This window comes from Stegodyphus dumicola, chromosome 4 (assembly GCF_044657685.1).
Source record: "Stegodyphus dumicola isolate Sdum_Otavi_A_Nest chromosome 4, ASM4465768v1".
NCBI lineage: Eukaryota > Metazoa > Arthropoda > Arachnida > Araneae > Eresidae > Stegodyphus > Stegodyphus dumicola.
Window position 1 is genome coordinate 30359824 of NC_140771.1, and position 23955 is coordinate 30383778.

The following is a 23955-nucleotide window of genomic DNA, read 5'->3' on the forward strand; positions in this document are numbered from 1 at the left end:
TTCTGTATTAAAAATGTCAATAATTAAACTTTTTTTTTTTTAGAATGAAGGTTTTATTATGTTTCATAGGCTAAAGAATAACATTTTATGAGTTACAGGATTCCAAAGGTGTTTTGACTCCCAATGAAAATAGTATCTTTTACAAACTTCGATCATCTGGACTGATAGGATTTTCAGAATACATGTTTCTTCTAACTATTTTATCAGGTTAGAAAAATACTAGTATTATTTTTTTTTTATCTTTTATTATTATTTAGAAAAATCATTTAACTAAGGGTTTTTCTTGTAATCACTGCACACAAAGCACATGAACATGTTCATTTGCAAAAGATTTCAGTGCTCTGCATATCTTAATGTATCTGATTTTTGTATTATTGACTCAAGTTTTTAGTGGGTGCATTTTTCAAAGTGTTTTTTACAATGATTTTTTTCATCAATCATTATCAATGAGTGGCAGGCTTGGTGCCAGACTTTATTGCTCAAGTGTGAGAGTTATGGAAGGTATTAAACACTACAAAGGAAGATAAATAATAAATAATGAGGAGATAAATAAGATATTAATAAATAAAATTAGATTGATAATAAAAAGGTAAATAATGAATTAAAATAACTAAAAAGTTTTAAAAATTACATTCTGAAAACATTATAGGCTAATCATTAAAATTAATTTGCTACTTAAAATTAAAATAATAACAAAAAGTATTCATCATCAGTTACTTACCATATGGCATTAGAAACATTTTTATTAATTGTAGCAAAACCTTGCGTATTCTTAAAAAATTATCAGTTGTATTTGTTATAATTTAATTGTACAGTCAAAAGTCGTTAATTCGGACACCCATAATCCGGAATGATCTATAATCCGGATCTCAAATCTACCAACTTTCTGCGCATGCGTCGCGTTCACGCATGCGCACAGGCGTTTACGAGAACGCGTAAGACCCTTACGGCTGCGAATATGTTTGTGCGCATGCGCGCTTAATGTGTAACGGAGTTATACGCTAAGCTAAAGTTATCTAATTCAGTTAATGTTGCAGATTGCGTTGTTCCTTAATCTTCGAATTGGATCCGGCTTATTATTTTTTGCAGACTGTTAGAGCAGTTTTATAAAAGTAAGCTTGAACTTTCGATTATGTCAAATAGAATTTCCGATATATATTTACTACAAAGCGAAAGTATGTTTTGAAATCCGAAATCTGTTTATCAACTTCACGCTGCTCTGCGACAGGGGGGGGGGGCAGAAACGTCATTATTAGATTATGATAGATTAGAAAGATTATGTCAAATAGAATTTCCGATATATATTTACTAATATGTAATTTGTATCTACAAAGCGAAAGTATGTTTTGAAATCCGAAATCTGTTTATCAATTTCACGCGGCGGATTGGAAGTTAATCTGTCAGCACTATCCTTATCTTCAGGGCAGATGTTTTTATTTTATTTGGTTTATAATTCCGTACTAAGCGTAGTATTTCATCTCGATGTACTCCGTCTTTGATATGATTTAAATCAAGTTCCTCGTCATTATAATTCGCTTCTGATAGTGAAGAAAGTGACCCAGAGGTTATTGAAAACGAAAACATTTCGATTGACAAATTAGTCGGTATTCTCAACACAGCAATTATAGGACTTGAACAGCGAAACTTTGTAACTAAACAAGAAATTATGTCTGTTTAATAGAATTAAAGAGAAAGTATTATCACATGAAACGAAGCAACTTACATTGAAGGAAATGTTCAATAAAGTAAACAAATAAATATTAAGCTTTTTCTTTTTGTAAATTTTGATACCCTTTAGATCATAATTGTTCTTTATTTCATAAATTACGGTTTCATATTTTTAATTTTGTAATTTCTGCATGCCATCTTACCAGATTTAAACTGATGATCTATAATCCGGAAAAATCAATAATCTGGAATCACCGAAGTCCCGAGGAGTCCGGATTAACGACTTTTGACTGTATTTTAATTTGTATGAATAAGATATATTATTTTTAAAAGGTAAAATTAAAATTGTTAAAAAGTGCATTTGATACTTTTAAATTGATTGATTAAATTTGAAAGATAAATTAAAGATTTTAAGATATGCTATGCATGAGGATAAATTAAAGGCTTTGATATTTTATGCTGTACCTACTTGCCAGAGCACACTGATGATCAAAACTCCTAGATTCTTTCAATTCTTCATTTGTTATAAGATTTGTTATGAGAAAAATATTAAGGTACCTATATAATTTTTAAAAGTTAAATGAAGTAATTAGACAAATGAAAGATGTGCAAGTTAGAAATAGCTAGAATATGTTACTAAGATTTAAAAATAAATAAATAAGTAAACATTTTGATAAACATGTTTGATGTGTATTAGCTGATACTTACTGATCATTACCAAAAATACCACCCTTAACTCTAATTCCTGTGAGAATTCAGCAGCTCTAGAAGCTGTTCCAGTTTGTCTAGAAAGATTAGTCCCCTACACACACTTTTCTTTTTTTGTTAATATTTGGTAACGTTTTTCCTGTAGAAAGCTTTTGGAATAAGATTCATTCATTAACTTGTCTGCTAATTTTGACTGCATTTTGCATCACATGCTTACTAAAATTATTGAGAAGTGAAGCAGAAACAATCCATTATTTCCTGACAAGTAGTGTGCCAAAAATATTTGTGTTCTGGTTCCGTGCAACAAACCTGCAAATAAGAAAAATTATTCAGTGAAAATGTTATATGAATAATAGCTGACAATGTAATAGAATAAGAAATGGGAACTTGTTTGAGAGAAACCACTTACCATCCTTTTTAGCAAAGTTCTTATGGAGACTAACAATCTGATGTGATTTTGAATGGAATGCAATTTTTAAACAGTACCCAATAGAAATTAAAAAGAAGTCTCTTTGATTGATCTGCTTATGTCAAAAACATCTTTCATCACATAATGGCAATGCTAGATTATTAGCGATTTATTGGCAGATTCCAGCTAATAGGCAAGTACAATATTATTCATAAGATAGAGTTCATTGTTTGACTTCTATTGCATGTTATCATAACCAGATAAATTAATGTTTGTAGCCTTTTTGTGTATGTGTGAAGATAACCCAACTTTTACATTGACTCTTTTTTCTTCAGTACAACTAAATACATAGAAGTTTCCTATGTATTTAGTTCTTTCCAGGGAAGTAGCTAATAGTATCAGTATCACTTTTCCTAACTGCTGAAAGAAATTTTGCACAACTAATAGAATTCTTGCGAATTTAGTGATTAAATCTCAAAACAAATTTGACATTTAAATACTGCAGATGGGATTGCAGTTTTTCTCAAAAATGAGAATGTGCAAGAGTATTTCATTGATTTAATTTATATTTCTGAAAATGTATTTATAGGTTACCTCCTGAGATTCTGAAAAATCTTCATAGGAGCATTTTCCTATATGTACTAATACTCAGATTTTAGTTTTTTAAACAAAACCTTCTGTTTTAAAATAAATTTAATACCTCGAAAAACTATTATGAAAAAAGAAAGACCTTTGTTTAAATGATAAAATACCTAGAACCCACTGAAATTAGATTTTGTTTAGTGAAAATAAAACATCTTAACTTAACTGGTGGGGAAATAATTCACTCTCAGTTTTGGATAATTGTTTGTGGCTGTTTCTAGAAATATAATAAAGAAATGCCAATTTGAATTTTAGAGCAGTTTGGAAGTACCAATGGAAAACTTCAAGATTACATTTAATGTGAATGTAATATGCATTTACAAAACAGAAATGGTTTTAAAAAATTTGAAATGTGAGATATTTTTACATGTTGAAGAAGAGAGATTGTTAGCACATCTTCCCAAAATACATAGAGTTTTTATTGCTACCACAAATATCCCCTATATGCTTTAATAAAATAGATTATCTATGAAATGCTTAATTTACTAGCCTTTTTCGTTTTATATTATTTGTATAGCTGTTGATTTTTCTAATATATTTCACTGTTATTTTACAAACTTTTATATCTTTGTTTATTTGTATATTTATTTTTACTTTGCAGTTCATTTTCAATATATTGCATATAATTTGTTTATATGTGTTGCGTATAAAATGAAATCTGAAAGTTTTTTTTCCCTTTACCTAGTAATATTTCTCAGGTATTTTTCTTCTTGTGATTTATTAACTATTTTTTTTTTTTTCTTTCTTTTTCTTTTTCCTTCTTATAAGCATCAAAAAGGCATTTTGAAATAGCATTTCGAATGTTTGATTTAAATGGAGATGGAAATGTTGATTATGAAGAGTTTGATAAAGTAAGTTTCAAAGTTGCATATTTATTTATTTATTTATTATTTATTTATTTAATTTTTTATTTATTTTATTTTATTTATTTATTTATTTTTATTTTGTTGTTGTTGTGTGTGTGTGTGTTTGTTTGTTTGTTTTATTTAATCTATCAATTTTTGAAATGTGAGTTAAATTATTAAACATATACTGACATAGTGGTAAGCTATAAAAATTTAACAAAGGGTTAACAGTTTTGTTTTTTAAAAACAAGGCTATGTTTCTACTTTGTTAAAGTAAAGAATTATTATTTTTTTATGTAAAACAAAATGTGTTACTTATATCTTTTCAGCTTAAACTAAATTAAGGTAGTTGTCATTTATTTACATAGTATAATATACATATTAATTATTTCCGTCATTGGTGTTAGTTTTTTTTCATGTTCAGTCTATGATTTTAATTAAACAAATGCTTAAAAATAAAATCCTGTCCAAAATACATAAATAAATGAAAAACAATTTAAATTTTTACTTGGCTTAGAAAAAAACAAGTTTCTGAAATATTTTCTTTTACAAAAAATACTTCTATTTGTATAAATACTTCTATTTGTAAATTCACATTGCTTTCAGAGTATATTGTAAAATGTAGTTAGCCCAAATTTTTATTAAAATCCTGTTAAATTGTCATAATTTTTAATCTTTACAGGTTCAAACTATTATTCGTAGCCAGACTAGTGTCGGCATGCGTCATCGAGACCATTCTAATACAGGTAGTATCTATAAAGGATTTGGCAGTGCTTTGTCCACTTACTTTTTTGGCCCAAATTTAGATAACAAATTAACTATTGAGAAATTTTTGGAGTTTCAACGTCATCTTCAGACTGAAATTTTGACACTAGAAGTAAGTGTAATGGAATCATCATCAATTAAAAAATGTTTTTCTTTAGAAGATAATTCTCTTAAGTAATTTCTAAGAGATATCTGTTAATGCTTTTTCAATTTTTGTTCTATTTTGTCCATCCAAGGATTAACATTTAATTCTACTTTAAATATAATGCAAAAATGTACTCTAATAACTAGTTCATGTAGGTTCAGTGTTATGATGCAATTCTAAATCCATTGTTTTTCTAAAATAATTTATCCAATATTTATGGGCAAACTGATTAATAGCGTACACTATTATTATAAAATTCTTTAGTTCGATTTTGCAAAAGAATTATTTTCTTGAAAATATTTCTTATTATTTATCTTTTTTTTTTTCTTTCACCTAAATGTTTCCTTGTAGTATCAATTTTTTTTTTTTTTTTTTTTTTTTTTTTGTGTGTGTAAAATTGTATTTAAAAAAATCTAGTACTTTTGCTTTTAATAAGCCTTGATTAAATAATTCTTAAATTAATGTTTTGGTTATATTTACATAAACTGTCCAACTTTAACATAATCAGAAAGGGCGAAAAACGTAATAAGTTTGATGTATCATAAAAACCATATTTTATTGTAGTGGGCTGCAACATAAACACAAACCACCCAAGTAATTTGTTCATAAATTGTGGATAATTTTTTTTTTTTTTTTTTTTTTTGTGTGTGTGTGTGTGTGTGTGTGTGATTGCATATATTTTGTTGAAATTAAATGAGTTAAGAGAAGGAACAAAATTCATTATTTGTGTTATAGTAAATAAATGTATAATCCTAAAAAAGTAAAAAAAGTGGTTGAGAAAGAAAAGAAAAACCAAAGTTTTCAGTTGTATGGATGAGCTGGGGTTCTAGTTAGCCCAGATATTTTAGTGTATATGCTAATGTATGATGCTAAAATTTGGTTTTTATCTGCAGTTTCAAAGGAAGAAACCAAATGCAGAAGGTTTCATTAGGGAAGTTGATTTTGCAGACCTGCTACTGACGTATGCTGGTTTGTCTGAGAAAAAGCATATCAAAATGTTGAAGCGAATTAAAAAACGCTTTAAGAATTCCAGAGTAAGTTGATTTAAAAATCATCATATGTTTTAATAAGCCATTCAGAATATTACTACCATTTAAACATGTTATTTTCAGGGTATAAGTCTTGATGATTATTTGCTGTTTTTCCACTTTCTGAATGATATAAATGATGTAGATACGGCTTTGACTTTTTATCATATTGCTGGAGCTTCTATAGATCAAGGCAAGTAAACGTTTTTTTTTTTTTTGGACGAATTACCTTTAATTACTTATTTTGTGTGACTTCTCATATTTAATATTAATACTGCAGGTAATTCATTACTTAAATTTCATAAAGTGTTTTTCATGTACACTGAAGGGCCACTAAATTAGGGATAGACATGGCTATGAAAATTTTATAGTGCTGCATGGCGTCTGTGCTCATGTGAGGAAGTTGTGGTAAATGCACATACAGCTAGTACTGTGATTGTAGTTAATCAGATGTTTTAATTACCAGCATCGGTAAAACTTCTAATTTAGACATCTTCAATCTCGGACAGACAGTAGACACTCGAAGCATGTGCCATTAAATTTCCAAAATCCTCAGTGGGCTAGGATTTTCAAGGTTGACAGCGTCAAGATTATACCGAGAATACTCGGATGGGGGGGGGGAGAACTAGTGATCAGGTAAAATTGCAAAGGATAATTAACTTAGAACAAGCATGGTGTGAGAGGGCTCATATTATACATAGTCAACGAAGCCAAACATTAACTCAAATTACCACCCAGATAAATCAGGGCGACAGTCGTACATTCAGTAAAAGGATCGTGCAATGCTCGCTTCACCATATGGGCTTCGGAAGCCATATATTCATGAGAGTACCTTTGCTGAATGCATGCCATTGAGCTGCTCTTCTTGCCTGGCCGAAAGAATACAGAGAATAGACTCCGGTGAACTTGAAATGAGTAGCAAGGAGTGATGAATCTTGATTCCGACTAATTAATAGGGATGGGAGGCTGAGAATATGGCGTCAGACTCATGAAGCCATAAACAATGTATGGCAGATTGGAACTATACAAGGCCATGGTGGCTTAACCATGGTCTGGGATGTTTTCTTTTGGCAGTGTTTGCATTCTTTGGTACTTGTACCAACCTCCATCAATATGATTCGGTACATAGAGTTGATGGGCGATCATCTCCATCCATTTATGTTGTTTTGTCATTCACATGGAAATGGAGTATCCCAGCAAGATAACTGCACCTCTTGCAGGTCCCGTTTGGCTATTGCCTGGTTGGATGAGCGTTCTTCTAACTAATCTGTCATAAATTGGCTATTTAAAAGTCATGACTGAAATTCTACAGAGCATCTTTTGGACATTTTTGAAAAAGGTTTGAAACCTCATCACACAACACTAGTGACTCTTCCTAAATTACAGACAGCTCTATCCGATGTTTTGCGAGCCATTCCCGTAGAATGCTTCCAGAAGCTTATTGAATCTATGCTTCATCGTTTGGCAGCCATTGAGCTATAAAGGCCAGAAGAGGCCAAACTTGTTATTGACTAGCTATTCCTAATTCAGTGGGACTTCAGTGTATTTCATATAAATTACTGAGAAATTTGGAGTAGTACCTGATATGCTTCTATTATGTTTTTGCTTTAATTTTGCCATTTTTAGCTGAAAATCTGAGGACCTGATATAAACTGAATTCAGACAACCTTGATTATCTTAATGATTTTATTCTGAAAACTAAAGTATTTGTGTAAATGTAATATTAAATATAATGGATTAGTACAGGTGGATTTGATTACTCAACTGTTAAATTTGAATCTTAGCATCTATGACTGTGTTTTTCTTCAGAATGAATGCACTTTTTAAATATCATTCTGTAAATCATTTGAAAATTTAGGTGTATAAAAAACATTTGAGTTTGAATCTTCACTGAAGTAAAAACTTCTGTTACAGTTGATTTTATACTTACTGTTGATTTTATATATTCATTACTGTATAGTTTTCGTAGGAGGGAGAACTTCAAATCTGTCAATCTAGAAGTCCTCTTAGCAGTTTGGTGGTAAGAGAAAAATTAAAAAATCTTTGAATTCCTCCTTTCAAAATACTCTTAATCAGAATTGTAATTTAGCTTTGATTAAACAATCCAGTCTAATTAATATGTCCATATTATTATGAAATAGGAAAGATTGTCAGATGAGGTTGCAAAATAACCCTTTGCACTTGGGGCCTTTTTTGAACAGTGCACCACCAACTCAAGATGTTTCGCAGCCTTTTTGAGGCATTTCTTACCAGTAACTTAAAATCATAACACACACAAATTAATGCATGAATTTTTATATTTTAACATTTTATATAGCTTTACCTCTTTATAAACATAATTTCTTAAATATTAGTCTCTGTAATCTTTCTGTGAATGATATTTCATTTAACAATTCCCAAGATGCATGTCTAGCTTGTCGGGGCAAGTATTACAATAATATATTGTTTGATGCCTTTTTCCGGGTTCATTTCTCTGAGAACAGACTTTGTGATAGATAAGAAAATCTTATCTCCATTTAAAGGGGTATAATTTTTTACTTCATAAGATTATACAGAAAAAGCGTAGAAACTAAATGTAAACAGTTATTTCTGCGCATCAAGTTTCTGCATCAAACCAAGTGGTGAGTGAAAGTCATCTCTCGAGTTGTGGCATCAAATCACATGGTAAGTGAGAATCACCTTTCGATTTGCAGCATCAAATCACAAAGTGAGTGAGAGTCATTTCTTGAGTGCAAAGAGTTAATAGATAACCTGACTAGATGCTCACAAAAGGTTCCTACTTGTGCAAAATATAATAAATATATAAATAAAAATAAATGGTTGTGTGTGAGGTATATAACATACAGTATTAAAAATATCTTTGATGAATTTCATTAATACTGAAAACATACATAAAAATTGGCAATTGAATATTACAATTTGAACATATTTTAATACATATTGATGACCTATTAAAAATGTCATAAAATTTAGATCATTAAGAAATGTGTTTATTGCTTTATGACTTGCTTTGCTAAGTGATTACAGACTAATTAAATTTGGTAGGTAAATAAAAGATGCTATGCTTTACTCAGCAGCAGTATCTTTAAAGATGAGTGGATGATACAGATGTGACAGCATAACATTATGTAGCATAACAGATGTAATGATATAGAAGTTTTGGAAAGACGTCTGTAAGGACATTTCTTGTGTCCTTACAGTTTTCTTTCATATGAATATGAAATACATAGAAATGGCTTATAGTGCTTAGTTTACATAATATTATTCATTCTGTATAAATAATTTTTTACAAATCCAGTTATCCAGACTGTAGATGCCTGAAACTCAGTCATGTTTTTCTGAGGGAAATTAAGCTTCCTGTAAACTTATTTAATTAGTTTTACTGTTTTATTGATATAAATTATGTAAGGGAAAATGTCATTTAAGAAACTATCAAATAAAATAAATGTATATAGTATGCAAATTGACCTGTAGTGTTCAGCAACTATGTAGGTTATAACCATTAATGAAAAGAAGTTAAGAAATACATAGACATGTCGTTTATCTACAAAAATTGTCATCTTCGTTCAAATTCTTGAGGAAAATATGCATTTGGAAAAGGCATTCTGTTGAGTAATTTGCATTCTTTCTTTGCAGCTGCTCTGAGCAGAAAAAGGTAAGGTATATAAAATTCCGCAGTAGAAACCAAGTAGTGGTGAGTGAAGACTATGTGGCCTCCCAGTGTAGGTGAAGACTGTGTGCCCTTCGAATGTGCATTATCAACTTGACCAACAATTGGGAATCATTCCAGAGTGGTGTGGTGATTTCAAAGCATGGAAACTGCAGTGGGATATTGTTATGGAAGACTGGGTTGTGACAAGAATCTAGCATAGTATCCCAGATAATTTACTATGCTGCTAAGTATCTGCCTAATCAAATGAACTGATAAGTAGACTCAACTCATGTTGTACCAATCAAGTACATTCATCTGTTATTCATCGTATGACGTATGATTTTACTAACATGTCATAATCTGACCTAATATGTTCATCTGTTTTGTTAAGCTCTAGGTTAACACTCATTAAATCTTATGTTTTCAACTTACAGGGAGTGTATTTACCCCTTTAGTAGGGAACCCTGTTTACACTACTGTGTATCATTCTCACGAACCTTCAAAAATTTAAAAGAACACGACCCAATTATCTAAATTCTTCAGATATCCAAATAATGGATTTTTATGACATAGTGTTGTTTGAATTGCCCAATACGTGTGATTATTGATTGATTGATTTTATTTTTTTCTCTTTAGCAACTTTAAAGCATGTCGCTAAAACTGTGGCACATTTAGATCTAAGTGATCATGTCATTGACGTAGTGTTTACCTTATTTGATGAAAACAGTAAGTTCTACTTTCTTTTTAAAATATAATGCTTCTTCTCAATTAATGGTTTTCATATTTATGTAAACCCAATTCTGTATTACATGCTAGATAGGCTTCAGGAAAAAACAAAACAGCAAAATGAAATACTGGTTCCAGAGGTGAAAACCATGTACAAAAAAGAAGTTTGTCCCAAAACAATCATGTCAAAGCCTTTGATTAAATCTTAGCTTGTTTTATCACTACATGAATATATTTTCTATTTTATCAATTTGTAATATGTATTTCTATTTTAGCAATTTGTAATTGTCATTAAGATATATTAACCATTATAAAGAAAGCAAGATATTACAAAACTGTAAAAAATATGCTTATATACTATTAATTAGATATTATTCATTGCCACTCTATTCCTAACTATCGTGTTTTTCTATTTGTCCTTAATTTAAAATTATTTTTATAAATACGCTTCATCTAAGAAAATAAAGCAAAAATTTTGATAGCTAAAAGAAAGTTCCCTCAAAAAAAAAAAAAAAAAAAAAATACAAAATACTTTTATTTAGTTATGCTAGCATAGTTATTTTTATTGCAAATAGTATTAAGTTTGTATTTTGTAAGTCAGTACTAGTACAGAAAATTTTACCATCATATGACTTGATTATAAATAAAAATCCTAAGTTTTTTCCCTTTCTGAAACTGTCTTTTAAGAATTAAATTCTGTAATGATTTTTAACTTCTTGAATGGTAGTAGTCAATTCCTGATTTGAGGTGTAATGCTGAAGACGACATAGTTAATTCAAAATCATGATTAACCCAAGGATAGATTAAACAAACCAAAAAAAAAAGGAAAAAGGGAATAATCTATGTTATAATGAACAGAAAATTACTACAATACAGTGTCTGAAATCTGTATGCCCAATATCCAGACCTCTGGACTGCAGCATTTTTTTATTTTATTTATTTGAAATTTTTTACAAAAGGGAGAAAGTATTAGGTTCCGAGAACGGCATCTCGCTTTAGTATATGCTTAATGCTTCACACATGCACAGTAAACATTTTTTCATAATAAAGTATTTAAAGAGATTCTTAATTTTACTTGGGCACTAAAGCCTAAGAAGAAACACAACCTTTATTAACCTAAATCTATATGATTAATAATTTAGCTATGTATCCATCTTTCTGCTTGGCGTACATCTCAAACCAAAACATTTACCTAAGTTCGTTGCTGATTTTACACCTGCTTATATCTCTGATACTAACCTGGCAAATCATTTTTTGCTTTTACTATCAACTCATGGCAGCTTGAGAAATGACTCGCACAACAATGTCTAAAACATTTTTTTATTAATATTAAAAATTGAATACCAAACAGCATGGTAAATTTTTATGTTGACATTATACTTAATGACGATTACAGACATCAGCCAACTGCACTGTGAAGTGTTGAATGTGTTGATAAGGAGAAATTGAACAGAAATTTCTTTCCATATGCAAAAGATAGCTTTTATAAATGGACAAAAGATTGTAATTAATTAAATTAAGAAAACTGATTTGTTATTCAGCTAAGCCATAATTGTATGAGATAATTTATTTATTCAGGACTCAGATAAACTTAAATGATGTAAGTATAATAAATAGCTAATATCATTCAGGTTTAATTTCTTCAATACGTGGTAGAAGCAAAATGAAATTTAGCAGAACAACCGTTTCTAGTCACCATGCATTGCCAATAGTGTATAGTGGACTCTAGCTAAGCTTTATGATGATAGTTGTTAATTTGAAGGTTTTCAGATATCACAAACAGAAAGCAAAATTTTCCCATCAGTGGACTTTTTGAGGAAATATGGAGAAGTGGTAATAAATGAATATGATATAACAGAAGTTCTCCATTGCAAAGGCAGTGCCCCAACAATCAATCGACTAATAGACAACAAAATATGTAGTATGTTTTATAAATCCATAAAATATTGCAACCAATAGGGAAAAAAGTGAGAGAGAAGTTGTATGAAAAAATTTCATATGACAATTGAGTGACAGTTTTAGACAAGGCAATTACAGGATTTGCACAATAGGACTTTGTAACTGAAGAAGAATTTATGTCTGTTTATAAAGTATTAGCAGAAAAAATGAAGCAACTTAACATACTTTGGAAGAAATATTTAAAAAAGCAAACAAATAAATATTGTGCTTTCTTTTCTTTTCTTTTTTTTAATACATTTTGATTTCTTTTCTTCTTCTAATTTTGATTTCTTTGATACTTGTCTCTTTCTATACCATGTTAAATTAAAATTGTGATAAAATGCCATAAATGCTTCATTATGTTAACAGCTATTTCACATTTTTAATACTATAATTTTTGCATCTTACTAGATTTAAACTAACAATGTAAAATTCAGAATCGCCAAAGTCCCACCAAGTCTGTACTCAGAGTCTGTACTATATTAACAACTTACCTGTATTTTAAAACAGTTTAACTTGGAGAAGTTAAATTAGTTATGTAAATTATTGCATTCAAAATTATCTTTGTTAAGTACATACGCATTTTCTTTATCTGTTCTTTTCTTACTTAAAGGTGCACTTACTGTTTGTTTTTATCCACGTTATGCTTATATATTGATAGGAATCTGTGTTAACTAGACAATTAATGGCTGTACTCTTGATTTACATAGGGCGGCCGAGCGGTAAAGTTGCTGAACACTGGTAGTTCGGTCCGAGGTTCAAATCCTGCAAACGGGCTGGCTGCATGGGTGTTTTCGTGGTTTTCCCCATGTGTAACGTGTATACGAGCCAGTTTCCCTTAGAAAGTCCTCCACGAAGGCATCCCTTCCTTTAGGCAGATAGCCCTCGTGTGCTTTGCCATAATTAAATACACCACTTGATTTACATAATTTACTTTTAACAGGTGACTTAATAATAGTGTTTTTATGTTCCAGATTATGAACAACTAAATTGTGTACAAATCAAAAGGAATCTCAAATATTATGACATCATCTATTTTTATTGCTATTATCCCACAAATTTCTCTTTTCCTTTTTGTATTTTCAATAGACAGTTTTATTTTACGTTCATAGTTTGTGTTGTAATTTTTGCACAATTCCGCAATAAACAAATTTACCTTTTGTTTAAGACAGAGCTTGTTCAGTCTTCAATCCAGTTAATTAAGACTTGACTTATATCACATTCACAAAGTAAATAACTAAATAAATAAAAATACCTCTCTCTTTCTATACCATGTTAAATAAAAATTGTGATAAAACAGAACTCAATATATTTGTTATCATATAAACAGATAATTTATAAATGCTATTAATGAATAATACCTTATATGATTAAATTTATGCTATGTTGTCTTTTTCATGTTAGTGGATGGACAGTTGAGCAACCGTGAGTTTGTTGCTGTCATGAAAGAACGTTTGCATCGTGGTTTAGAGAAACCGAAAGATACTGGATTTGTAAAACTTATGGACTCGGCTTGGAAATGTGCAAGATTAAAGAAACCTGTTTTACTTGATGTTTAAATATTTCATTGTTAATAAGTGCTAAAAAAATTTCTCATTGTTATTGTCATTTCTCATTTCTGTTTACCTATTGAAAAATAGTGTTATTGACTTCAGCTGCTACTTTTAAATCTGATAAGGAAGAAGAAAATATTAAAGTGAACTCTGAAAAACGTTTTCTTACTGACTACTTCAGTGAAGCAATGGACAAATACAGAAGAAAATTCAAAAATTAGGTTCTTTAAAGTTTGAAATTGTTTAATCTTTTTTGTTAGTAAATAGTTTTCAAGGTCGTCTATGCTCTAAGGTTCTTGCAATTGAAAAATATGAATTTAAGTATTTAGACGTTGTTCATGCGATGCGTGCGTTGTTATACAACAATTTCAAATTAACTAGAAGTGGACTGTACTAAATATTTTATTCGACAACTTTAATCAAATGCGTGCCATCTTTCAAGCGATGACTTACTACTAACAACAACAGCAATAAAAAATAAAACTGAGTAAGCGTTTACAGGGTTGCTGTAATGAACATCTGCGCCATGCAAGGCGCCAAGAAGAGAAAAAATGACGTAATCTTACAGTTAAATAGTCTTAATGACTTAACATACCCCCCGGCATTGAAGGGTTACTTCAATAATTTCGTACGATAATACTCATAATAACCTACAAAATTGTACAATTACTACCTTATACAATAAAGCAATACGAATAATATCTCTTAATTCAATATAATAATATTCAATTTTCAATACAAAATTTTATACACAATACAATGTACAATACAAGTTTTATAATAATAAGCTAACACTTAACTAACTTAGGAAGCTTCTTCTTGGGGTAAAATTGCAATTTTTGTAATTCCACGCTTAATGATGCCCTTTGCTGTCTGTATTTCTACTACTCTAACCTTACCGTCAACTCCAGGAAAAATTCTTGTAATGCGCCCTAACACCCATCTACAGACAGGAAGCTCATCCTCCTTAACTAGTACTAGCATACCTATTTTAATATTCGTTTGTTCTACCTTCCATTTTAAACGCTGTTGTAGTGTGTTTAAATAGTCCCTATGCCAACGATTCCATATCAACTGGACAAATCTGGTAGTTCGTTTCCATCTTGAGAGTCTGTTTTCAGGTATATCAATTAATTCGGGTTCTACTATAGCATTCAAGGGTCTTCCAATGAGAAAATGACCTGGTGTTAATGCCTCTAAATCATTTACATCGGAAGATAAGGTAGTAATAGGGCGAGAATTTAAAACAGACTCTATCTGAGTTACTACAGTTAATAACTCCTCGAAAGTCAACCTTGCATTACCTACAATCCGCTTTAAGTGATATTTCACAGATTTTATTCCAGATTCCCATAGTCCACCAAAATTAGGTGTCCGTGGAGGAATAAACTTCCATACTATTCCTTCTTCACCTAAATAATCTGCTAATTTTTTGTCAGGATTTCTAATTAAATTGTTAATTCTTTGCAATTCGGCATTTGCGCCAACGAAGTTTTTTGCGTTGTCTGAGAAAATGATTGAGCATTTTCCGCGCCTAGCAATAAATCTCTTTAAGGTGGCAATAAATGCGTCAGTGGTGAGATCACTCACTAGTTCGAGATGCACTGCCTTTGTTATAAGGCAAATGAAAAGAGCTAAATATACCTTATGAAGAGTTCCTTTCCTCTGTCCCTTGTACCTAATAAAAAATGGACCGCAAAAATCGGTGCCGACATGATTAAAGGGTGAGCTTGGATTTACGCGTTCTGCAGGTAATGACCCCATAATTTGTTCGATAGTGACTGGTTTATTTTTACTACAAATTATACATTCATGGGTAATCTTTCTAGTTAAATTCCTACCTTGTAATGGCCAAAATTTCTGTCTCATAAAACACAATAATGCTTGCGAACCTACGTGTAAATATTTCTGATGATAATGCTCAGCAATCAGCTTAGTTAGTTTGCATTTAACAGGCAAAATTATTTGATGTTTTTGTGAAAACATTACATTGGCCCCTTGTAATCGGCCTCCTACTCTCATTACATTATTTGCATCTAAAAAAGGGTTCAAAGAAAGTAAATTACTTTTATTATTAATGGGTTTACCTTGTGCGAGGGAGTTATAATCTGAATAAAAACTACATTTTTGAACCTCTCTTACTAAAAAGGATTCTGCCTCATTTAACTCCTTTGAACTTACTCCTCCTGTTCTTCTCTGTGCTCCTTTCTGTTTTGCACACCTAGAGTTCCAAATGAACCTGAAAATATAACTAACAATACGTAATAATTTTAAATAATTGTTAGTGATATCTAGGACATTATCAATAAATTTTGAAGGCAAAGTGCATAAACAAGCAATGTCAGTTCTTTTTCTCAGTTCATTAGAAAATGTCTCTGTTTTTTCTAATTGTTCAAAGTCAATGTTCTTGTTAGGTATGACACCTTCACTCAAGAATGGAGGACCTTTCCACCACAGATCAGCATCATGCAGCTTGTCAAAATTCAGTCCTCGGGAAATAAGGTCTGCTGGGTTCTTCTCTGAACGCACATAATTCCACTGGCGTGTATGTGTTAGCTCTTGGATCTGCAACACTCGATTAGCAACAAAAGTTTTTAGTACATGCGGGGGATTCTGAAGCCATGCTAACACTATGGTTGAGTCACACCACAGACATATTTTACTGATGTCCAATTTCAATAAAGGCACCACCTTTGCAACAAGCTGTGCTAGCAGTACAGCTGCGCAGAGTTCCAGTCGAGGTACTGTCAGTGGTTTTAGTGGAGCTACTCTGGACTTGCTGCAAAGCAAATGTGAAGATAAATTATTGTCACTTCTACAGCGTAAATAGATGGCTACTCCGTATGCGTGTTCTGATGCATCTGAAAATCCATGAATTTGTATATCAGAAAAACTATCCTGTAAAACATATCTACTGACTTTCAAATTGTTGATATATTGCATTGAATCAATAAAAAGTTGCCAATCCTTAATTATCCTTTCGGGTAGCGGATCGTTCCAATCAAGCTTCAATAACCAAAGTCTTTGGATGAAGATTTTTGCTTTTGTTATCCCTGGACCAAGCAGTCCTAATGGATCATAAATGCGAGCAATATCAGACAACACTGTTCTCTTTGTGTAAGTATTTGGTTTCTTGATGGTTGATTTGTACGAAAAACAATCTATCTTTGGATTCCATAATAATCCTAAAGTTTTGATGCTCTGATCGTCATCGAAATTACTGAAAGAATATTCCTCTTGTCCATCCGGAAACTGCAAAAGATCAGGATGATTAGCACACCATCTGTGCAGACGCATTCCTCCACGTGATAATAGGTTAATCAATTGCGACTGTAATTCTTTAGCCTCTATTAGAGTATGGGCTCCTGTGAGTACGTCATCGACGTAAAAATCCCTTTGTACTATTGGGGCTGCTAACGAAAAATTGTTTTTCTCGTCTTCTGCTAATTGATTAAGTGTGCGTGTTGCTAGATATGGTGCGTTGGAAGTACCGTAAGTTATAGTCTTCAGTCTATAGACCTTAACTGGTTCTTCTTCACTACTCTTCCATAAGATGCGTAATAAATCTCTTTGATGTTCTTTAATCAAAACCTGACGATACATTTTTACAATGTCTGCTGTGAAGGCAATTTTATGCGTTCGAAATCTGCAAATAATATCAAATAGTTCGTCTTGAACTAACCCTCCATTCAGCAGAATATCGTTTAACGAAATTCCAGTAGTCGTAGGAGCAGTGGCATCGAACACTACCCTAAGTTTAGTGCTAGGTTTCTCGGGCCTGAAAACCCCATGGTGAGGAAGATAATATGAGAAACTAGAGCTATCCCCTTCATCAATTTCTTCGGAATGGCCTAATTCATTATATTCCTTAATGAAATCTTCGTATAAATGTTTCATTGCGGGATTGCGAGTGAAGCGTTTAAGTAGATAATTCAGTCTTTTGCTAGCGTTTTCTCTCGATTCCCCTAAAAGGCTAAGTCCTTCTTCCTTAATTGGCATTTCCACTACATATCTGCCATCATCTTGCCTCGCGTGTGTACGAAGAAAGTGCTGTTCACAAAATTCCTCTTCCTGACTTTTCACTTTTTTTGCTTCATTAATACCTTCAATCTCCCAAAACCTTCTCATGTTGTCAGATAAATTATCCCCATTTTCCACAAACCCACAAAAATTATCAACACTGCCTTGCTGCGGCATGCGTACTGACCCGCTAACAATGTATCCAAAAACTGACTGATGGAGAATCAGGTCTTGCATATTTATTCTATTTGTTCCCAGTAAATCAAAAAATATTTCGTTAGATAATAAAACATGTATTTGACCAGGTTTATAAAACTCTGGATCAGCTAAACCAATGAGTTGCAACTGCTTAACATCAGAAATGTTTATATATCTAGCAGGCGTTACGCGAGTTATTTTTGGAACAACAAAAAATTGTAAGGTACGAATAAAATCTCTAGTAGCGTTAGCGATGGTTGCTATAGCGTTTTCCTTAACACCCATAACTGTACCATTGATACCTGAAATAGAAGCGTTTATTTTTCTTTTCTTCAAATTCAATAACTCAGCACCTTCTTTAGTAATGAAATTATTTTGAGAACCGGAATCCAGCAAGGCTCTCAACGAGATAAATTTTCCATCATTACCCTTAACGAAAATAATTGCAGTTGAAAGTAGAACTTGTTTATTAAAAGAACTGGAAATATTCAGCGCAGTACCGTTAATGGACTTTGCTTGGTTGGTTTCATTAGTGTCACTAACCTTTTGGCTGCTTGCCATTGGAGTAAATGTATCAGCATTTGGAGAAAGATTACTGCTTAATTTATTAGTCTTGTTTGTGATTTGATTCGATGTGCCGTTTGCTCTATCGAAATTTTCTTCATTTCGATCAAAATGTAAGAGCGAATTGTGAAATTTCTGACATTTTCTGCATGTATTAGAACTTTTACAGTCCTTGATTGTGTGGATCGAAGATAAACAATTGAAACATAGTTTTTTTGTCTTTACAAATTCCAATCGTTTCTTGACTGTTAGATTTAAGAATTGCGCACATTTCAACAATAAATGATCAGCTTTACAATAAGGACAATTTTTTGAATTTTCAGAAAGTGATGTAAGAGCCTTGGTATTAAATGAACGTTTCGATTCCCCATGCGGAGGTTTGTAATGTGATAGGGTGCGAGCGTGTTCCTTCAAAAAACATGTCAGTTGTTTAACCGTTCCTATCTCGTCTTTTTTAAGTGACCTTTCCCACCAACACCGAGTATTTCTATCCAACTTTTCAACTAATAAATAAACAATTAACGTGTCTGAAAATTCTTCCACCTTTTGCTCCAATGCTTCCAAGGATCGTAAACATTCATGCACCTTATCGATAAATTTTAAAAGCGACGAAGTAGAATCACTCGTTTGAGGTATAGAAATTAATTTCTTTATGATAGAATTGATCAAATCTTTTTTGTTGCTATAGCGCTCAACCAACAGATTCCATGCTATGTCATAATTCGAATCTGAAATTGGAATGGACTGAATAATATTTAACGCGTCTGCCTTACACGAACTCTTTAAATATTGCAATTTTTGCGCATTAGTTAATTTGCTATTTTTATGCACAGCTGCGGAAAATAAATCCTCAAATTCAATCCATTCTTCGATTTTCCCACTAAATATTGGAAGAGACAATTTAGGCAATTTTATATCCGAAACAATTATGTCTTTACTCGAACCGTTTTCATTTGAACAGCTATTCCTTTGAGAACTGATCTCAGAAATTTTTCTTTTAATTTTTAAATGAATTTCGTCGAGATTATCTACTACATTTTCCTTTTCCTTAATGAATTCGTCAGTGTCCTTTTCTTCACAATGTGCAAATAAAGAATCGAAAATGTTACTTAATTCCTTTTTAAATTCTAATATTTTTGATTCGTATAACTCCAATAAGGAAATATCTGCTTCATCCACTGTAGAATTTACCTTATTTTCAAACTTTCTGATACTGCATTTTAAACTCTTTTTGTTAGCTTTAATTGCTTTCAATTCACTCATCATGAACAAATAAATAATTTATCACTTACCGTGATTGCAGATTTCTCGACAGCAACACCGGAAATGAACGATGACACAGTATCCAATCTTAATTGCGTAATCCACACGAAAACGAAAGCATTCCAAACACTCTATATGAAGTTATGCGTAATACAACCAAACGAAAGTATTCTAAATGTTCTAAAAAGTTAATTTTAGCAACAATGTCTTTTACCTGTGGCTCGATGGGCCATAAAGTGTTCATGCGATGCGTGCGTTGTTATACAACAATTTCAAATTAACTAGAAGTGGACTGTACTAAATATTTTATTCGACAACTTTAATCAAATGCGTGCCATCTTTCAAGCGATGACTTACTACTAACAACAACAGCAATAAAAAATAAAACTGAGTAAGCGTTTACAGGGTTGCTGTAATGAACATCTGCGCCATGCAAGGCGCCAAGAAGAGAAAAAATGACGTAATCTTACAGTTAAATAGTCTTAATGACTTAACAGACGTTTATGTATTTATTTATAAACATTTAGATGGTTCAGTTGTGGAGTAATGGGTCTTTAATCATTGGATTAACCTTTTGGCAGGAAGTGTTAAAATATAGACTTTACTAGAAGTCAGATTAAAATAGCATAGTTTTAATAGCTGTATATGTGTACATAAATATACATAAAATGAGCATATTATTATATAAAGTGTCAGAATTTGTTTTGAAAATATGCGATTGCAGTTGTTAGGTTTGTTTCTAAAATTTTGTTCATTTTGGTATATCCTGCACACATATTCTTCAAATATAGCTATAATCGAAGCATTACTTCTGTAATAAATTTTGACTTGTGTGATGTAGGTGTGCAATTTAGTGACTATTAGTAATTTGCTGCCTTTTTGGCAGGTTTGTGCCTATTCACAGTGCATATGATCTAATATTATTACTTTCAGATATGTTTCAGATTAAGTGTGTAATATTTTAGTAAGATAATTAAGTCTTGCATAAATGTTGAAAAAGTTTTTAATCTTGTTCATATGTAAATACAGTTCACATATTAATAAATTTACCTATGTTAAATGCTTTTGAATAATAATGCTATCTTTTACAGAATCTGCAATAAAAGCCTAGATTTGAAATTTTTAGAGTTTTTCATTGTGCTATTATGATATATGAATAAAAATCGTTGTAGTAGCTGCACTCAGTCCAGTGATTTTAAAGAATGAAGGTTGAATTTTCAGTGGAAGGCTCAGTTTTTTGAGAATTTAGAGAGTTATATTTTAGAAAAAAATTTCTTTTTTCTTAAATATTCAGAAAACCCCCGTGGAATTTCTCTAGTGCCTTTATTGATTATAATGTTCTACTAGTGTCTTTATTGAGATATTGATGAGAAATATGTGTGAAATAAATAAAACATGCCTTCATTAAGTAATGTTAAATAGCTATTTCTTTAAACTTAATTTACTGCAGGTAAGGTAGGATAATTTTAGGAATTTCAAGATTGAATTCAATAAGGTTAAGAGTATTTTTCCCCTCACTATTGATTTATTATGAGCATAAATATTAATGCAAATATTTATGGAAATATAGCATCATTCATAGCGAAATTACCTTTATATGATGAATAAAGTATTCAAAATTGCTAATAATGTTATCTTATCACTGAAAATGACTATGTTATTCATTGAGGATCAATTTATGAATATGTTGGCTTCCTTTATTTTCCTTTATGAAATGGGCTATTCAAAGAATTGAAATGCTAAACTGGTACTTCTTAAGCACTTTAGTTAAAAAATGAATTCATTAAACACTAACAGAAAAATCCAAATGAAAATTGTATTACGGTAGCACAGCTTCATCTAATTACATTTGCCCCTGACTATTTTGACAGCGCTAAGTAATTAGAGATATAGCTTTCAAAATATCAGTAGAATTTAACTAATTTAATATAAATACAATTAGAAATAAAGTACTTTTATGGTATTTTTAATTAGGAAAAAATGAGTATTATTTGTTGATTGTCTGAAATTATTATGTGGAAGTTCATTTACGAACTGTTCTATTCATAATGTTTCTGGAAATTATTTGACCAGTGTTGTATCTCTAATCTTAATACTCGTAGGGCATCTCTTATCTCATCATATTTAGGAAATTCATCAATTTCATCACCATCTTTTTCAGAAAATTTATCACGCGACAGCTTGAGATTTTTCGTCTGTGTCTACCCAAGTATTAAATTCCTTGCAATTCATGTTATTTGGAGATGTTTTCTTCTATTTCATCATTTACCCAAGTATTAAATTCCTTGCAATTCATGTTATTTGGAGATGTTTTCTTCTATTTCATCATTTATTAAAAAGTTGCATGCTGAAACAGTTCCTTATTGTCTTATCTGAGATGCAGTACCAAGACGTGTTCAGCAAATGCAGAACGTCATGAAGGCTAGGTTTTCTTTCTAATTCCCTTGCACTTATATCCATATCATCTATGTTATAACCAGCTATCCTGTTGCTTTAAAATCATCTTCCCAGCTCTTATGACTAACTCCTTCAACTCTTTGCCATATCAAGGGACTTACATGAACATTTGTAAATGAAATCTTCAGTGCTAATTCAATGCTCAAAACTAATATTTCCTTTTATGGATTCATTTTACATTTTCATTTTGATTTTACTTTAATTTACAAATAATATTTTCATGATTCTTCAGTGGCTTATATAAGAGGGGTTGAGAAATATGTAACTTAGGAGCAGCATACGTTTGACTCATTTTTCAGAGTTGGGCATAGTAATTTAAGAAATCAACTTTATTGTGTAGACTCAGATCATTATTTTTTGCTAGACTTTTAGGATAAAAATAACAGAATAAAATGATGAGAGTTTTCTAAACAGACTATGTATAAAAGGATTAAACTCTAAGCAAGTAAGTTATCCAGAATTTCACCTTGTTAAACTGATTTGTTCGGTCGATCTGGCTCCTTGTACATGGTTCCCGTCATCAAAAATCAAGCTGCTTAGTAACATATCTCTATCATTTGCAATTTCTATTCTGTGTTCTAACCTTATGTGGTGATTTTTATCTTTATTTGTCGATTTTACTCATATACAAATGGGCAGAATTTTGGTAATTTGATAACAGTATCCATGTGATAACATTAACCATGATCACATTAAATGACACTTACTGTATCACTTAAAATCCACACTTTTATTGTGACTCAGATTAACCATATAAGAACACTAGCTAAACGCTTAAGATCAAAAGCTTAAATATTTAGTTTGTCTTCTGGAAGTAATTCGGAAAGAATATTTTCAATAAGTGAATTTTTTGCGGCTGTTTACATATAGCCTTAAAGTAAGTAGTTCCAAAGGAATTTGAAACAACAAACTGTAACAAATTCAAAACCAAATCTTCGTTCTTCACCTATGAAACTGGATTGCAAAGAGTTCCAGATGTAGATGATAACTCTCTTCTTTATAGGTTAGTTTGTCATAACTGTACAATCTGTAGTTTGCAACTTGGCATAGCAGAAGCTTCAGAAATGAATGCGATATTGATATTATATTGGATTAAAAAATTTTGAAATTCATTTATGTCAATAAGGATGCTAAATGCATTCCAAACTACTAATCGAATGGCTGGTTTTAAATGAGTCCGTTTATCTGTTAACTGCTTTTAGAGTGTCGAATTGGATTTGAAATTTGCTGAACTACTGGTTTAATAATGAGAATCCAGAGTCTATTAAAAGTGTGACTAATGTAGTTAAATTTTCAATGACTTGCTTAGCTTCTTTAAGAACTTTTGAGTTAAGTCCAGTGGAGAGAGAGCTTGGGCTTATGATTTATTAACTA

The 23955-nt window shown here is 31.2% G+C and overlaps 1 protein-coding gene across 2 annotated transcripts in view; it reads left to right on the forward strand.

Moving 5' to 3' along the window:
* Positions 1 to 14360, forward strand: part of MICU1 (Mitochondrial calcium uptake 1) — a 54648-nt gene extending 40288 nt beyond the window's left edge. Inside the window, exons 7-13 of one of the 2 annotated variants that reach the window (XM_035348715.2) lie at positions 99 to 207; positions 4196 to 4278; positions 4955 to 5149; positions 6076 to 6216; positions 6295 to 6403; positions 10499 to 10588; positions 13931 to 14360. In XM_035348715.2, the coding sequence (XP_035204606.1) occupies positions 99 to 207; positions 4196 to 4278; positions 4955 to 5149; positions 6076 to 6216; positions 6295 to 6403; positions 10499 to 10588; positions 13931 to 14085 (882 nt within the window). In that variant the 3' untranslated portion in view covers positions 14086 to 14360. The remainder of the gene's footprint in view (positions 1 to 98; positions 208 to 4195; positions 4279 to 4954; positions 5150 to 6075; positions 6217 to 6294; positions 6404 to 10498; positions 10589 to 13930) is intronic. The other variant, XM_035348744.2, reaches the window with a different exon arrangement.
* Positions 14361 to 23955: the final 9595 nt, after the last annotated feature.